This window comes from Brassica oleracea, chromosome C6 (genome assembly GCF_000695525.1).
Source record: "Brassica oleracea var. oleracea cultivar TO1000 chromosome C6, BOL, whole genome shotgun sequence".
In the NCBI taxonomy this organism is placed as follows: domain Eukaryota; kingdom Viridiplantae; phylum Streptophyta; class Magnoliopsida; order Brassicales; family Brassicaceae; genus Brassica; species Brassica oleracea.
This window is the reverse complement of record NC_027753.1, coordinates 3,908,975-3,927,964: the sequence shown is the minus strand read 5'-3', so window position 1 is coordinate 3,927,964 and position 18,990 is coordinate 3,908,975. Positions and strand designations below refer to the sequence as shown.

The following is an 18,990-nucleotide window of genomic DNA, read 5'->3' as shown; positions in this document are numbered from 1 at the left end:
CATATAAAATACTTTTAGTTATATTTTAATGAAAATAAAAATTTTAATTAATTAATTTTCCAAAATACATTTTATAAAGATCCTAAAAAGATTTGTTTAGAAATAAATATCCATTTCTATTTAAAAAAATAAAATCTTATCTAATTTTGTGTATTTGAAGAATTTTCAAATAAGATTTTTACTACAAAATTATTTTGCATGTACAATATATTATAGTTTCTTAAAAAAATATATTTTTGTTATTTTTAACAATATCTCACAATATTTCTTCTCGATTATGTAAGTCCAATTTAATTTGACTTCCATATACATTTCAAACTTAGAAATAAAATTAAAAATTATTTAATACAATATTGTTACATAATATGTTCTCAAAATAAATTTTGTTACAAAAATTTATAGTAATAACAATATAAACCGCTTAAATATAGGCATTATAGAGTTATATAATAAATATAAATTACATTAATTTAGTGATAAATTTTCTTATATAAACTAAAATGTTTTAGTATAACCAACAAAAAATTATAGTAATAATAACAATATAAGTCACTTAAATGTAGGTATTATAGAGTTATATAATACATATAAATTACATTAGTTTAGTGATAAATTTTTTTTATATAAACTAAAATGTTTTAGTATAAGAAGAAAAAACTTGCACGGATATGCGGATCAAGATCTAGTTTTATAATTTAAAACTATTCTTCATCACCCGAATAAACATTTACAAGTATTAGATACTCCCTCTGTTTAATAAAGATGTATTATTTTAGAAAATAATAATTTCAAAAATATACATTATTATTTATTTTCAATGCAGGTTTATCAAATAATAATTATTAATTATAAATGTCAAAAATATTAATTGCATTTATTGAAATCTTATTGGTTTTCAAAAGTATGGGAAATGGAGAACACAAAAAAAACTATGCATATTTTTGTCATCACAGAAAACTATGCATTTATAACTATTTTTATGCATTTATAACTAAGATTTACTATGTTTTATTAATATGTATAAAACTTCTGAAATATTCATCATTTTGAAAGAATATTGTCTAGTGATTTCAATTTTACGTACAACTAGGTGTTGAGTCTTTTTCTGCTCATATATATAATACATCTTCTGTTCTCCAATATAAGTTTTAAGAATAATTATTTCATTTTCTCTCATTTCTACAATTATGAAAAGCTTATATATACATATTATAATCATTTGTGTTTTGAAGTTTTATTATTGGCTAAAATTTTGTTTAAAGATAATATTTTGTTGAAAGATAAACATCCATTGCTTCTTAGTTTTTGTGTTTGTAGCTAAATTTATTTTTATAAGAAAGTATAAAACTGATAAATTTAATATATAAAATTAGTTAAAAATAAAAATTATTCTAATGAAATTACTAATTTAAAGTTATAAAAAGAATTTGGTAACAAAGTAGAACTATTTATATTTTCGGAGAAAAAGACTATAAATACTCTTTAATTGAAAATTTTAATAATTTAATATCTAAAAATATAGTGATTTTAAAAGAAAATATAAGTATGAGAAAATATAAAATTGATTCTATATGTAGATTACACCATATATATTGTGTAAATGTTACAACATCAGTTAAATAGACAATGTTTAATTATTTTGGGAAATCTCAGTACATTTAAAAATAACAATACCTTTTCACATCTTATCGAATATTTTAGCCAAAATATAGATTTTAAGTGATTTAACTCTAAGTATTGACATTTTTTCCACTTCAGCTCTGTTATCAACACATTAACTTGACAATTCACTAACATTACACTTAATCTTAATCTTGCTTATAAGTGAATATTTTAAAAAAACTTATACACTATAATAATTTTCCTACACATATATAATGTTAAAACATAATTACAACTTTAGATCAGACTTGCTTATAAGTGGAATATTTTTTTAAAAAATATACACTATAATAAATTCTCCGAACACATTAATATTAATAACACATCAAATCTAGCCTAGTTATGGAATGTATTTTGGATCAATATATTTGTGGGCCATATTAAAATAATGTTTATCAATTTGATTCTTAATTATTTGCCTTTAATTTTACATCAATAATAGTAAAGTTTTCTTCTTAATATTTATAAATATGATTCGCATCATACATATTTCCAACAATATGGACTCTTCATTTTACATAATTTAATATTTCCAACAATATCTGACACCAGGAGAGGAGAGACAACACCGAAACACGTTTAACCACCAGTTTAAAAAACAAATATTACTCTTAATTACAACTCTGTTTTATGTAATATTAAAAGATCTTTAATCCAACTTACTCTTAATTACAACTCTGTTTTATATCATACTTTCAATTTTTTACTTCATATTAAACATCCCCACTATAAAAATATGATAAATGATTTGATATTATCAATACCATAAAGTTTTATACATATTACTCTTATTATCATTCAAAACTCTTTGGATGAAAATATCCAATAAATAAAAATTGGTCGACCAATGTTGTTTGTATATTTAATATTATGGTATTATTTAAAATTTATGTAACAATTTTCTATTGTATATATATAATAATATTATATTAAAGTAGTTTATGCTTTTTCTTAAATCAAAATCATTAAAAGATAAAAAAAAAATCATTAAAGATAGATTTTCTTATAAAATACAAATATATTTCTTATAAAATAAAAATATATTTATAAATCTTATTTCTTTCATTTTTGAATTAATAACTATCATATCTTAACTTTTGTTTGAACACTGATTTGATTAAAAAACATTCCACTAAGCTAGTTGGCGCGCGATAGCAGTACAATTACAGAGGCTGGCTTTAGCCAGAGCATCAGTCATCTAGTTTTGGACCCTAGGAATGAAATCGAAAGCTAAAAACTGGAAATATATGGATAGTATCCACCGGAGGAGCCTTCGAGGAGATTGCTACTAAGAGCACTTGACAATCTTACTTGATGCAGATTTTTGATAAGGCAAAATCCTTGGCATTAAGGAGGGCAGAGCGCATGGCGAGAGACTCAGCCATTAAAGGTGACGAGATGTGGGACTCCAGCATGATGCCTGTCTCAGAACGCGTCCATCTGAGGTAGTAATAATCAAAGCACAGCCTGCTCTTTTGTTGGTTTTGTTCCATGAAGCATCAGTGAAAATATCCAGACAGTCATTACGGTTGGTGAAGGTCCTGAAGGATATACGTCGTAGCTGATAACCTGAGCGTTCGGTTGTGTAGTAACTTGCGCTTGTTGCCACGTGCCGATCTGATTGCGAGATTAAGCGTGTCTTATGTAGACTATCATATCTTAACCATCTCTACAATCTGTTGAAATGTGTATTATTTTGCCAAAATTGATAACATTATTCAATCCAAAAATATATTTTATATGAAAAAAATTTAAATACAAAACATTTAGGCATTTAACAAAATCAGTATAAGATATTTACCAAGAAAAATCTACAGAGTATATTTTCGGAAATATGTTTACTATCCTAAAACAATTCAAGCAACTATTATGGCAAATATTATTTTATAACAAAATATTTATAATTTACATTAAACAAATTTTTTGTTGAGCAATATATAACCCCGCCTTTAGATACGCGTGGTAAAATCTCGTAAATACGCAACATTCTTTAAAACTTTTTTTGAAATATAGTATACAAAAACAACAAATCACACACTTTCAAACCTTAATTAGATGTATTTTATCATTTTATACTAACAAAATAACTCTTAATTATCAGTAGTATTTGACCATTACATGTTAAAATTCAAACAAAAAAAGCCATGGTAGCTTTTAAGCAGAAACAATTAAACCAAAAATATATACCAAACTTTGAAAGAACCGGTCAAAATTTAGTAATTTCTTAAATCCAACGCATCTGCATATTTACGTCATACAACACAACGCGGAAAGAGAAAATTTCAAATTAGCATTGAATGTAACGTATATTTTATATGTATCGGAAATGAATTTTTATAATTGTATGACATATGTCAAAAAGTTTTTATAAAATTACTTTCAAATATTTAAATTTGGGATGAGGTTCAGAAATATTATACTAGTATATATATACAATAAATTACATTATGTCATATGTAACAAACTTTTATCTAATATTAACTTAAGTACATAGTTTTACAACATACATATATACAAGTGGAGAAACTATGGAAATGTTTTGAAATAATACTAAGACAAATTGGAAATTTGGAATGAATTAATCAGAAGTTTAATATTTTAGTACTCATTTGTAGATATTTTGGAAGAATAAAAGTTATTCAATATATAACACCAATTTTTGTTTATAAAATATATGTTTAAGACAATTTATAAAGTGTATATTAGTAACATTTTATAAAATGCACTTCATATACAATTGTATATTAATATTAATTTGTGTGCTTTCGTTTGGTCTCGCTATATATATAGTGATGTACTTATTTTTTGTCAGTAAATATATGTGAGTTAAATAGGATTGATGACAACATTAGCACAAACCATGCACTAACTTATTAAATTGGATTAATTTATTTTGAATTGGTATGGTTGTATACAAATAAATTATACCATTTTAAAAACAAATTAATAAAAACACGTATTTGTTTATGATAGTCATTTAATCGATATAAAAATATTTTAGCTGTAAATAATTTTAATAGGTTTTTTCTTAATAACTTCGTAAAAAGGCAAAAAAGATAAACGTTTTTAACGTATATAATTTTTGATTTTAAGTTCTCAGTAACGCCCTCGTGTTATGATTGTATTTTGGGGTTTTCCTATGAATTCACTTAACTTTTTATATATATGGTCTCTTAGTTTTCTTTCTTTCACCATCTTTGAACGCTTCAATTCTTTCTCTCTTTATATAAGACATTCATAAAAGCACCATAAATACACCAAAGCAAAAGAGGTAAAATGAGCATCCAATTCAATATGACTAATGCTCAAGAGGGTTTTATGTGGGGCATATCCAGTTCTGATGATTCTGGAGGCGGTTGTAGAAGAATCGACAAGCAACTACCTCTACCGCAACCTTCTCTTCTGTTAGAAAATCCGATCTCGATGGATAAGAAGGGTGCAAAAGGAAAGAAAAGGACGAAAAGAAATGGAAAAAATCATGTTGAAGACTCACCTGATCATGAAATACATATATGGACCGAGAGAGAAAGGAGGAAGAAAATGAGGGACATGTTCTCTAAACTACATGCTTTGCTTCCCCAGCTTCCTCCTAAGGTATACACGATTTGGTAACATGAACATGCATATTTGATATAGTGCATGCGATCGATTTATTTCTTCATTCCTTTACTACCAATCGGAACCTGTAGACGATATTATTCTTTTTATTTGCTGTCTGCTGTTATATCATCATTAATTAACATACGGTTGGAGCCGTGTGTATAAGTAGATTGAATGAAAAAGGAATTTTCATTAAGTAGTCCCCATGTTTTTAAAAATTTCCAGGCTCTAATTACTAAAAATCATCTTTACATAATACTACTAGTTACCATATTTTCTAGTTAAACTTTTATTTAAACTTTTCTACACTTATTTAAATAGTTAGTTTAAATATTCAAAATTATTGTGATTCTAACTATTCTATTTTTTTAAGCCACAAACATTTTAACCCAGAATTGCCTTATTTTTTCTTTCATGACTGAAATTCTTTTTATATTTTTTTAAAATGTTTAGAAAGTATCGTTTAACTAAAACTCTGTGTTTTAAAAAAAATATCATAAGAGATACCAATGTCTCAGCTCACATTTTAATTTTTAACTATGAGTTTTTCTGCGCCATGCGCAGAAATAGTAATTTTTAACATAACATTTTTTATTTCAAAAGAAAATTTTGATTTATATTTCAACATTATTAATTTATATTTTAACTTCAATAGTTATAAGAAATCATAAATATATTTTTGTAATCTTATTCTTTTTGATTTGGTATAATTATTTAAATTTGATTTGATTTATTTTTTAATAAAGATAAAATTAGATTTTATAAAAATTGTTTTAATTATATTATTGTGTTTAATGATTATTTATTTTAAATATAGAAATTTTACATCTCACAATTAATATAATGTCATGTTAGCATATATATATATATTTACATATAAATATAAATTCTAATAAATTAGAGACTTTGTTTGTTTTAGTTAAACAGAAAAATATTTTTGTTAATTTAAATGATGAAGATGAACGGATAAATTTAAATAATGTTTAAATATTTAACTATCAATTTTTTTTTGGATTAGTGTTACTTTATTTAGTTTATTTTTATTAATGTGAGATACATATATACATATATATTATTATTTTAATTGTGATATATGAATTATTAATATATTTAATAGTTTACGATAAATAAATATTTATATATAAAATTGACATTAATGATGATATATGAGTTATTTTTATTACCATATTTAAAATCGCTGCAAAAAAAATTAAATTTTTATAAGAAAATTTTACATCTCACAATTAATATGATGCAATGTCACTATTTTCTAAAACTATGTCATCTATTTTAAGTGTCATGTCATTTTTTTTCAGCGAGAATGATTGTAGTGACCACATGTGTATAAATCACTTCGCAAATATAGTCTCGGGGATGTTATGAAATTCAATTATTTACGTTGATTAATATTTTTATTAGAATTTAATTAAAAATAAAAATAAAATTTATATATTGTTTTAACAATTTTATCCATCAGCTTATTTTTTATAAGAAAATATTTTTTTATAATTTAAATTTAGATATTAAAAATTATTTAAAAATTGTAAAATACATTAATCTTTTTAACTCCATCGACCATCTATGAGTTTTTGCACGGTATTACATATGGTTCCCATCAATCTTTTGTTTCTTCTCTACCGGACTATTATATTTTAGACTTCGATTTATTCAACTGCAGGTTCTTGTTTCTTTTCAGGTTAAGTTACATTTCTTTAAATTTATATAAAATAAATATATCTGATATATGTCACTTAAGTTTGGTGAGATTTTGGCAAAGCTGTCAAAGCTTTAGATTCCTTTTTCTTATTTGTCTTTGTCCCAGTTTTTCCCGTCTTTTGATAATTAATTTTCGTGGATGTTAGTGTGTCGGATATCTTACGTTATGTAAAATCATATACATATTCTAATATATTTTAACCTATGATCCATAGGCTGACAAATCAACAATTGTAGACGAAGCAGTGAGCTCCATCAAATCCCTTGAACAAACTTTGCAAAAGCTCCAAATGAAAAAGCTCGAGAAACTTCAATATTCTTCTGCTTCAAACACAACTACTTCTCCTACAACTCTGCTCACACCAATCTCACACCATTCCCAAATCCTTCCCGTAGGTGCCGCCCCAGCAGATTGTTACTCTCGTGAAGCTTTCTTGGCCGATCAGATATCTTCTTCCATCACAAACCTGCCTTACCCTTGTAATGACCCGACCGATGCTTTCGATATTTGGTCCTCACGTAACGTCGTGCTGAATATCTGTGGGAATGAAGCTTTCTTCAATATTTGTTGCCCAAAAGACAAATCAGGAGTTTTCTCTAATATTTGTTACTTGTTTGAGAAGTACAACATTGAAGTCGTGTTTGCTAATGTCTCCTCTAATGTTTACCGGAGCACCTACGTGATCCAAGCACAGGTATAATATTACATATATCATTTTTTATCATATGATATGTGGTGATACTATTTTTTTTATAACAATGGTTCTTTTGTATTGAAACAGGTAAGTCCGAGTTATGAGAATCAGTTACTGGGAGATGGATTTGGAGTAGGGGATATTTTCAAGCAAGCTGCTAATGAACTGGCCTTATATTTTTCATCTCCTTGAATTATAAATGGCTGCTTCGGGTTGAATTCATTTTCAGGTCATTGGATGAATCTTCAGTTTTATCGATGTGCATGCAGAGATAAGTTTGGACTTTGCACTTTAAAACCCATTATTATCAAAAGAAAAAAACAAAGAATAAGAGAAGGTATAGCTTCTTAGAACATTGTTGTCTAGTGACTCTTTCGGAAATTTTATTTTATTTTCTTTGACCAATCTATTGGCAAGAACTGTCCTATGGGATGTTGAAGTGAAATTTTCTTTTGGAGGGTTTAAATTTATTTCTTCTTTAACGTCTTAAAATATTTGCCAAACATCTTTTAACACGAAAAAGTAGCAAACAACGTCCAGTACGTGTTTCCTGTCAAACCAAAAGCAATGAGACGTAGATAAAACGTAAAAAAACAAAGATTAAAAACAGCATCTTATACGATAAAGTTGGTTTTTTTTCTCTTTCCATAGGGGAAAAAATGCCACGTGGACACTTTCATTTTTCTTTGTTGTCGTTTAATTGGCCTTCTGTGATTTAGTTGGCCCATAACAAAATTTAGTTTGTATCATTATATGACCCATTAGCAGATGTTCATTGTCCGCTCGAATCCGCCAGAGACCAATGCAAAACAGCCGACGTTCAGCTTCTATTCCCCTTCCAGGGATTAAGTAATTGATATTAATGTTGTCATTCAAAACAGCCCACTACTTTCTCATCCATTCATCTTCCTTACCTTCATCGGCAGTTTCATTCAGCTATATATGCACTATCTAGGGATTCTTCGCCACATCTCATCGTTTCGCAATCTGCCTAATTGTATATCTCTAAAACAAACAAACTTCACGGAGTAAACAACCTTTTCCGAAATTGCAGAAACCGTTAACCCTTGACATTTTTCCTTTGGGATTCCGTAAATTCTAGATTCTTCTGCCCTGCAAATTTCTATTGTTATTGATATTATTCTGAAAATTTGCGACACGTTGATTTTTTTAATCAAAATTTTTGCAAATAAAGTTCAAAGCTTTATCCTTTTTGTCTCTTTTCTTCTTTCTATGACTTCGTAAAAGAATTGATTGATTACGTTACTGCGTTCTCTTCTTTTTTGTTCACCCTTTTTTTTTGTGAACCTATTTGATATATATATTTTTCTCTTGCACATGTAGATTGGTTTTCTGGCTGGTGCTTGAAGATATAGCTCTGGTGTATTGATTTCTCTTTATGCATAATTTACTCTCTTACAAGGATGAGAGCAGATAAGCAAAATTATCTTTCAAATAACTTTAGTAGTTGAATCTTTAGCTGTTTTCTGATTTTTATATTTAAAGCTGTATTTGATGGGGATTAGTTTATGCATGTTTTTGGATCTAGGGGTTTTCAACTTTCAGACAGTAATCATGCGGTAGAGAGGTGCAAAGAGATTTTCGGGAACCATTCTTCTGGAGATTCTAATGAGGCTGGAAAGAAGCTACGAGTTCATTACATCAATACTAACAGTGGTTCTGCTGAGACACTTGATCTGGTATTTTATATGGAAAAGGCATGTGACTTACGTGACATTGTAGTTTGTTGCAAGGAGAACACTTATCATGTCGTGAAGGACATATGGGTCGATCAAGACGTGTCGGTCTAGAAGAAGTTCTTATTCGGTGAGAAAGGTTCTGTGAAATGTTGCTCAAACTCAAACAAATGTTAGTAAGAAGATTTGATATAAGAAGACAAATGACTAAAAATTAAGTCTTTAGTAGACAAAAGTAAGGTTTGGTGATTCTGAGCTTTGTAATGACCCTAAGACAAACAAAGATGTGGAATTATATTCAAGAGAAAATTTTGCTTATGCTGAAGGTTATAGCCATTGCAATCAAGAGCATTTGATTGTGACAAGAAAAACCATTAAGGAAGAGAATTTGGATATGCTAGGCTGGGAGGAGAACAATGATAAAGCTAAGGGGTGCTCGGAAAACTACAAGACAGAACTTGGAGATATAAATTATTCATTGGAAGCGCCAATTCGTTGTCAATCCAAGGTTAGGGGTCATCTACATACATTTTAAAGACCTATTATGTACATGTTCAGAGCTACACAGCAAGGATAGGGGTCATCTGACCCACTTATTTTTTTAAATATATGTGTTTTGTTTAACTAAAAGAATCATGAACCTCTATGCTTTGGATTTTATTAGAGTTATTTAATAATTAAATTATTTCTGAATTTGATAAATAAGGTTTTTAAATTCAAAGAATTCTAAAGTCAGTTTGTCTATGTTTTATAAAAAGTATTTTTAAGATATAATAAATGAAATTATAGAAAAATATGTTAAGTTATTAGCAAACAAAATGTATTATTATAAATATTTTTTGATATTGGCAAAAAAGTAATAACGAGTGTCTGAAACATCCTGCAAATGTTTGAGACAAACGACTGTTGTTATTTTATTTCACTATGTATCTCTACAGATTCAGAGGTTTGTGTTGACAAGCTTTTTCACGAGAAGAACAATATGCATTTACAAAACATCTTCCTTATTGCCATTAAGTTAATGGCTTCAAATGTTAGCAAACATCGAATACGTTCCTGCAATTTTTCTGTAACTTTTCCCTCATTTGTCTACATTCCCATGTCACTGGAAACACCCAAAAGTACACGTATAAAGATTTTGGTTTAATGTGTGTTTTCAGTACGTCTCACAGATATAATAACTTATTGTAAGAGACATCTATAGAATAAAATTATACATGAAAATATAACAAACCTATAAACTCAATGTTATGAGGTAGTTACCAATAAGTGGCTCGCTCATCCATAAGTACTGGACTGTTACCTCACCGCTCTACAAACAATTAAATTTACAATATTCTGCCATCCAAACAAGATTAGTAGATTACTAAGAGATACAACCATTGCTATTATTATAAGTAAATGACTAAATTCGTCTATTTCATTTGAAGCTCATTTTCACTTTCATATGCTAAGAATATAATTCACAATCGAGCAACTACCATATACCTCACAAATAAAAATACTTATGAACTTTCACATAAACAAAAAACTATTTAGCAAATCAACAACAAACAAACAAAATAATTAAAAAAATATACATAATCCAAATTGTTAAACAATAAGCCATTTAGCTAAATCCACCAAGACTATATTTATCTTCTACAATATGGTGAAATGCAATATAGAAAATCTGAAAAATAAAAATAAAATTACAATTTTAAAATGAAAATAAATTATTTTCAAATAAATTATTATTCTTTTTACTGAAAATAAAAAATTAAAACATCATACATTAATTTCAAAATTTTAATTTTATCATCTATTATCTTTTAAATCATTTTTTTTCTCTTCACAACAAAACAGTGACCACAAGTAAAATTACAGTCTATATACAAAAATATTTCTCGGACCAATAAAAAGATTTAATTTAATTGAACCAATTAGTTCTAAACAATAAAAATTATCGGAATAGGAAAATAAAATTATTTTAAAAGTACATCTAAAGCATTAATAAAACTTATAAAAACAATAATTCACAGTTTTTAATTATTTTTTAAAAAAAATCAACTACATATAAATTTTAAGTAATATAGTATATATTTTAATATTATTAGCTTTTGTACTCTAATGATAAATATGCAAAAAGTAATATAATAGATTAAATTAAACTAAAATTTATATAAAAAAACCCCGGCGTAGCCCGGGAAAACCACTAGTCTTTATTTAAAAAAAACATTGAACAATCACAATTACTAAACATCAAAGTCGCGATTCGGCTTTCCAAATCTACCCAAAACTTACATACACAAACATCGGTTATGCTACAATCTTTGTTTTCTTCACCAACTACTTTTTTTCTTGATCCTCTTTTTATTTCTTCTATTATGATGGCTAACACAATTTACAGAGTATTGACTAAGCTATATCACAACACTTTTCGGCTTGTTAGAACTCAATTTTAAAACGTACTAGGGCCAGGGTCCGCCCTACGGACGGGATGATAATTTAAAAATAATTTAGCTAGTTAGAATAAATATTTTTTGATTTTTTTTTAATATTTGTTTTTTTTAATGTTTTGTTCTATAAGAATATGAATCATTATTTTATTGATCGTTATTCTTTATTCAGTTTCATTTTCATTACAATTAACTAATTTTTTCTTTACGATTAATAATATTGTTTATTCGAAATTTTATTATGTTTTTATTTTGATGGTGGTTGTTGATTTATTTGTTTAATTTGAAGTTATCTAGTTTTATTCATTCTCTTACATTATTTTATATATGAACTCATATTTAATTTGAACATTGATCAGAGTTTCTATAGAAACATTAAGAAACATAAGTTCTTTTGCAGGTATTTTTTAAACCCCAAAAATCTGATTGCATAGCATCTTTGCTTGAACATTGATAATACTGTTAACACATAGTATTGTTGTTAATACTGGTCATGTCATCTTACATGAATGAGAAATCATGTATTTGCAATTTTATGCTGCTGCAGGAAGACATGTGCACAAAAATAAGCAAAAGTAGAATGAACCAACGATTTGTTTTGTTTGTACTATTTTCTTTTATATCTACATAAAAAAATCATATTCAAACATTCCAAGAAAAATCATACTTAAACAACTCCCTCTCAGTCTCGCTAATGGAGAACATAGTAGAACGTGAAATGTAATAAAAGCAGGAAGGCGTTCATCCCTTTCCATTACCCTAAATTTAAGTTTTATATATACAAAAACAAATCACACTTTTCCAAGCAAACACTGTGCATAATATACATAAATGAACTTCATCAAGAATGACCATCTGCTCTGAGATAATAAGGCCAGAGTAATTAAGCAAGAATGGTACAAAGGAAGAAGTTCAGAAGTGTTAGGTACTTAACTACTTGTTCGCAATATAGTAACAGCCTGGTTATAAATCGCAAGCATCATGAATACATAATCCAAGAATTTAAGAGCACATTGCTGGTGTTTGTAATTAAGCCGCCGTGTAAGGTTCAGACATTAACTCGCCACCACGATTAATGTCCTTGCTTACCAGAATCAGAACAGTTGCACGGTGGAAGAACAATGGCCAGAGAGAAACACATATGAAATCACCATTACACTGAAAAGTAAATCTATATCGAGAGTAGTAACGAATGTAAAGATGATGATTAATGGTAAAGGCCTCACCCACCTTTGTATAGGAGAGAAACACTGCCTCCAGATGAAGTAGTTTAATAGAAAGCGAAATCGTGCTGTAGTTGGAAGGGAGAGTTAAAGAGCGGTTAGTGACGATTCATAAAACCACCGTATCCATGCTATGAGCACACCCCTTCCTGATGACTCAATATGCCGTTATGGCCATCAGTCGCCATTACAATGGCACCACTTCTCAACCGTCCTCCAACAACTTTCATTAGACTCACCACTGCGATAGATCATATCCATAATTGAGATGAACACTTTGACATTGATTCACTTTTATTGACTGAATTTAGCCAGTCGCACTACCAGATTCTGTTTCTTGAGTTGACCCGAATTAGCAGAGCTTTCTATCACTTCCAAAGAGCCATTTGATGGTAGCATCATCTTCTGTGATAATCCTACATATCCTTTCTTCTCTTTTAGTTTCCACTAATCTCCAATCTTCTCGCTAATCCTGATCAACGTCGAGCCCAATTCAAATGATTCGACACCAAAAAATGAATCACTAATCCAGACCTCTCATGACACGGAACGTCTTTAACCATCATCGCGTGGATCTGCTTGCCGCCGACCAGTCACTCTAGAACAACCGTTGCTCCTCCTTAATTGTCGTAAACGTTCCACTGGTACAACGGTCAAAAGACTACTCTCTGTCTTCTTCAATTTTCTTTGCGCTTGAGGCTCGACGCGTCGATATGATTCGCCATAGCGTGTTTGCTACCATCTCCTAACGATTTGTTGTGGCAAGGAGATGCATATCACGTTCTTGTAATCCATGGAATATGTGGATGTTAACTCGAATGGCGGTGTTAAAGTTAAAGCTTTGTGATGAGGGGAAGCAAGGGATCGAAGAGGAAGGTGGCTGCTGGATGCTAGGGTTGAGTTGACTCACAAATAATGTATATTAGCCCAAATGGATTTGGACGATAAAGATCATAAAGCCCATGGGTAAAAAAAATAGTTGACACTGGTTGATTCCTTAGAAGTTAGAAAGAAGAGGAATCATCTGGATCGAAAACCCTAGAATCTCCTCCGATATCGCAGCCGCACAGAAGAACAAAGAGATGAAACAAGACGGAATCGACACAAAATAAATGAAACGCAGAGTATTTAGAGAAGAAGGACACATGTCGGCTCCTGAAACATCGAATTTTTGATGTGGCATCTAACGTGGACAATATAGATATAGATTGCATCTATACTTCTTCAAAAAAAAATCTGATAATTTTCCTTTTTAAAATGACCGGATTGCGAGAGTGAAATGTATTCATATGCCAAAATCAAAATGTGTTGGAATGAAAAATATTTATCCTAAAAGCTTAATTGGTTTTGCCGATAGCACCCACAAACACTACGGATAGAAAACTTTAAGACTAGAACTCGGCAATAAAATCCGAATCCAAGAAAATGAACCGAACCGAACTGAATCCGATCCGAAAAAATAGTACTGAATATGAACCGTTAAATATTCAAACGTGTTTAAAGTTTTGGTATTTAGAGAACCGGTATTTAAAGTTTTCATATATTATTCAAATTTATATGTAATATATTATTTTAATTTTTAATTTTTGAAAACTTTAAATTATATATTAATTTTTAATTTTTTAAAATAATTTAAATAGATTATCCAAACCAAACTGAACCCGTAAAGACTGAAGCGAACTAGAACCAAAATTAATAGATATCTTTAACTCCGAGAATCCAAAATCCGAATAGACCGGAACCAAACCCGAATGTCTATCCGAACGTCCACTCCTACTTAAAGAATTTATATAGAAAAGATCGAAGGTTGCCCAAAGAAAAGAGAAGATTGAACTGATACTAAACCATGTGTGCACATCAAACCGAACCAAAAATGAACTTGGACTTGGGTTGATTGAAAACAACCGGATAGAAAAACCAAGTAAAAATTAATTGGTTTAATCAACGGTTCTTGAAAGGCGTGCGTGAGTATTGCCGTCTCGTTGGTCGGTCACTCACTCCTAATGTGATGATGTACTTACTGACTGCAGATGTGAAGCCAAAAACAAATAAGAGAATCTTTGGAAAAAAAAACGAACCTTTAAAAACTCGCAAAAATCTCTCTCTTATCTCTCCACACTTGCTTGAAACTGAAGCTGAGAGTAAAAGAGATGTCGTTCGATGAGTTCAAGCCGTTGAACGAGAAATCTCTAGTAGAGTACATAAAGGCAACGCCTGCCCTCTCCTCCAGGCTCGGAGACAAGTACGATGATCTGGTTATCAAGGAAGTTGGAGATGGCAATCTCAACTTCGTTTTCATCGTCATCGGATCCACTGGCTCACTCGTCATCAAACAGGTTCTTTCTTTGTCTCATCTAAACCATAACAGATTCGTTATCACTTCCCTACTTTGGAAAGTATCAGGAATTAGGGTTTATCTTTTGTAAATCGAATCGAGTTTTTCGATGATGGGTATTCGAGATCAAAGCCTTCTCTGTCCAGTCAGCAATCATATATGTCTCTGCTGTCTGAAAGTTCATACCTTTGTCTTAATTTTGTAACTCGTAAATGATTCACTTGTCTGAAAGTTTGTACCTTTTTGTCTTAATCGTGAAGAGATTGTAACTCGAAAGTGGTTCACTTTTGTCTTGTAAAAGGTTGCACCTTTCTCTGCCGTTACTTCCATCTATAGAGAACATTGCTATTAACTTCCATGGATATGATGAAACAAGTTTTGATCTTTCAACTAACTCAAGTTGTTGATTAATTTGTGTTCTTTTATCTATCTCCATGTATCTAAGTAGGCGCTTCCGTATATACGTTGTATTGGGGAGTCTTGGCCAATGACGAAAGAAAGAGCTTACTTTGAAGCTACAACTCTGAGAAAGCACGGAGCTTTGTCTCCTGATCATGTTCCTGAAGTCTACCATTTTGACAGGACCATGGCTTTGATTGGAATGAGGTATCTGGAGCCTCCTCACATCATCCTCCGCAAAGGACTCGTTGCTGGAATCCAGTACCCTTTCCTTGCAGAACACATGGCTGATTACATGGCCAAAACCCTCTTCTTCACTTCGCTCCTCTATCATGATACCACAGAGCACAAAAGAGCAGGTTCCAAACTTACTACAACATGCTTCTGGGTGTTGCCTGAACTCGAGATTGATTCTCTGACAACCTTACTTTGTGTTTTTTTTTTTTTGTAGTAACCAAGTTTTGTGGTAATGTGGAGTTATGCCGGTTAACGGAGCAAGTAGTGTTCTCTGACCCGTATAGAGTTTCTACGTTTAATCGTTGGACTTCACCTTATCTTGATGATGATGCTAAGGCTGTGCGTGAAGATAGCGCCTTGAAGCTCGAAATCGCAGAGCTTAAATCAATGTATGTTTTTTTTTTTTTGGCTACCATTTTCCAGAGGATTTCCATTACAATCTAATACTTCATTCTGTTGTTAGGTTCTGTGAAAGAGCTCAAGCTCTAATACATGGTGATCTTCACACTGGCTCTGTCATGGTTACACAAGACTCAACTCAAGTTATAGATCCTGAGTTTTCTTTTTACGGACCAATGGGTTTCGACATCGGAGCTTATCTTGGCAACTTGATACTGGCTTTCTTTGCACAAGATGGGCATGCTACTGAGGGAAATGATAGAAAAGTAAGCAATATATATATATATATTATCATTTGCACTATTACAACTTAACTCTACAATGCAGGAATACAAGCAATGGATCTTGAGGACCATTGAGCAGACTTGGAATATGTTTAACAAAAGGTTCATTGCGCTGTGGGATCAAAACAAAGACGGTCCTGGAGAAGCATACCTTGCAGATATCTATAACAATACCGAGGTTATGCAGCTTGTTCAAGAGAAGTACATGAGGAATTTGTTTCATGACTCGCTCGGATTCGGCGCTGCAAAGATGATTAGGTGAGAGAGAATGAATGCAAACCGCATAGATTTCTTTGTGGATTTTGAATATCTTGCTGATAGTTTTATCTTTTGGTTTTGGTATTTGATTAGGAGAATTGTGGGTGTGGCACATGTGGAAGACTTTGAATCGATCAAAGATGATAAACAACGAGCGGTTTGTGAGAGAAAAGCGCTGGAGTTTGGGAAGATGCTTCTCAAGGAAAGGAGAAAGTTTAAGTGTATCGGTGAAGTTGTTTCAGCAATTCAACAACAAAGCTGAGACCTGTCTCTTTTTGTGTGTGTTCTAATGATAAAGAACAAAAAACAAAACAGATGCTTAAACTTGAAAGTCTCTTCTTTGATGATCTTCTTGGTTGGACTTGTTTGCCATTGCCAAGAATGATTCCACTTTTTAAATAAAATAAACACAACATATTCGTCATCACTTGTAAGTTTTTTTGTCAGCCATCACTTGTAAGTAATTTAAAGGAAAAAATAGCGTATTCAACGCTTTTATCTGCAAAGCGACGAGAGGCTACAACAAAACTGAGAGGCTGAGAGCGAGTGTCATTCAAGATAAACAAGTGGTGAAACTTTTGAAAGAGACGACATTCATGCAGTGAAAGCCACTGCTTTATAAAACTGGTCTGAAAGAGAGGTGTGTTTTCTTGAACTCAAGGTATTCCAATTAATTTTATTTAAAATAAAAAACACTTGGATAGGACAATATAAATAAAATCCAAAACATAGCTAGAGAAATTTAAAGTAGTAAAAGAAACATAAAGGAAGATGCATATGTGCACTACACTGGAACATGTAGTACATTATGATTAAAATTGAGAATAACGAATACCTTAAAATCTTTATACCAATAGAGCTTCAGAGTTTCTCCTTCTTCTAAATCTAGTGAAAGTTTCATGGTACACCAACCGTCCCCAAAGTAGTATGCAGTGTTGTTTGAACACCTCAGGGTAACTTTGTATTCATCGCCTTCCTTTTTAAGTCAGATACTACCACTTCCTTACCGTTTTGAAACTCTTCAGCTGTCACACCACCCATCCTCATGTAATTTCACATTACCTTCAACATCACTCTTTGTCCCCAAAGTAGTATGCACTGTTTTAGATCAAAGCAGGATCTAATGGATCGCTGAAAAGGAATGAACCGATATTCATTTTTTTTAAAAAGAAAATTAAAGATAACTTTTGAAAGTAGAAAGGATAATACTTGTATTACAGCTGAGATGCAAACATATATATATATATATATATATATAAGAGAATGGAAATACAAAAGAAGAGCAATTTCATGAAAATATAAATATTTCGTTTTAAAAATGGAGAATTGTCCATATCTAGTCATTTTCTTTTATTCTTGAAATGTAAAGAACTAGGTCAATGTATCTTCGGAAGCAAGTCATGATTTCATGAGTAGAGGTATATTTACATAATGCAGAGCAAGAAGTAAGGAAAAACAGAAGAAAAAGAAAATCAGAAATCTTCCATTACCAAATAGAAGTTGTTTATATTTTTTATTGGAAAATTTGTGACTGAAACTTCACTCACATGGCTGGTTCTCGTATCCAACTTTAAACGGTATATTTTGTGATTAGAAAGTTTCAAACATCTTTATCATTTTTTTCAAAATCCAAGAGCGTACATATAAATGATCAACCTGTTGCTCAGAGATTGATTTAGCTGGATATATATATACCCTCACATTAACAAATTTGGTTTTTAGCACTGAAGAAAACTAACTAAATATAATTCCATTGCTCGTTAACATCATTCAAGGCGGTTGCTAAGGTTCTAAACTTGAATGGATTACTTGTGCTGTGTTTCAGTTCTTACCCTTGCTTGACTGATAATCCCATTAATGGAAAGCCTGCCAGAAGTATTAATTTGTCAATAGCAACAAAATGTATCGTCAGTCAAAATAAATTTGTTTGGATTAGTTGCTCTTCTTTATAGGTTCCAGAAACTGATCCTCACCTCAACAGAGTAGAAAAGACTCTGCTACACTTGTACAAAGCATGAAGAGAAACAAAAACACTCTGTCTCTTTAT

At 30.4% G+C, this 18,990-nt stretch overlaps 2 protein-coding genes across 2 annotated transcripts; both read left to right on the top strand.

Annotated features, from left to right (window-relative positions):
- Positions 1-4,938: 4,938 nt before the first annotated feature.
- LOC106299642 (transcription factor bHLH95) lies at positions 4,939-7,967 on the top strand. The gene is made up of 3 exons (XM_013735701.1): positions 4,939-5,256; positions 7,194-7,673; positions 7,761-7,967. Exons 1-3 carry the CDS (start codon positions 4,939-4,941, stop codon positions 7,863-7,865), a joined length of 903 nt encoding a protein of 300 aa, XP_013591155.1. The 3' UTR covers positions 7,866-7,967.
- Positions 7,968-15,181: 7,214 nt separating this feature from the next.
- LOC106296525 (methylthioribose kinase) lies at positions 15,182-17,370 on the top strand. The gene is made up of 6 exons (XM_013732671.1): positions 15,182-15,367; positions 15,815-16,124; positions 16,217-16,391; positions 16,466-16,667; positions 16,729-16,943; positions 17,037-17,370. Exons 1-6 carry the CDS (start codon positions 15,182-15,184, stop codon positions 17,203-17,205), a joined length of 1,257 nt encoding a protein of 418 aa, XP_013588125.1. The 3' UTR covers positions 17,206-17,370.
- The last annotated feature ends 1,620 nt before the right edge of the window (positions 17,371-18,990 follow it).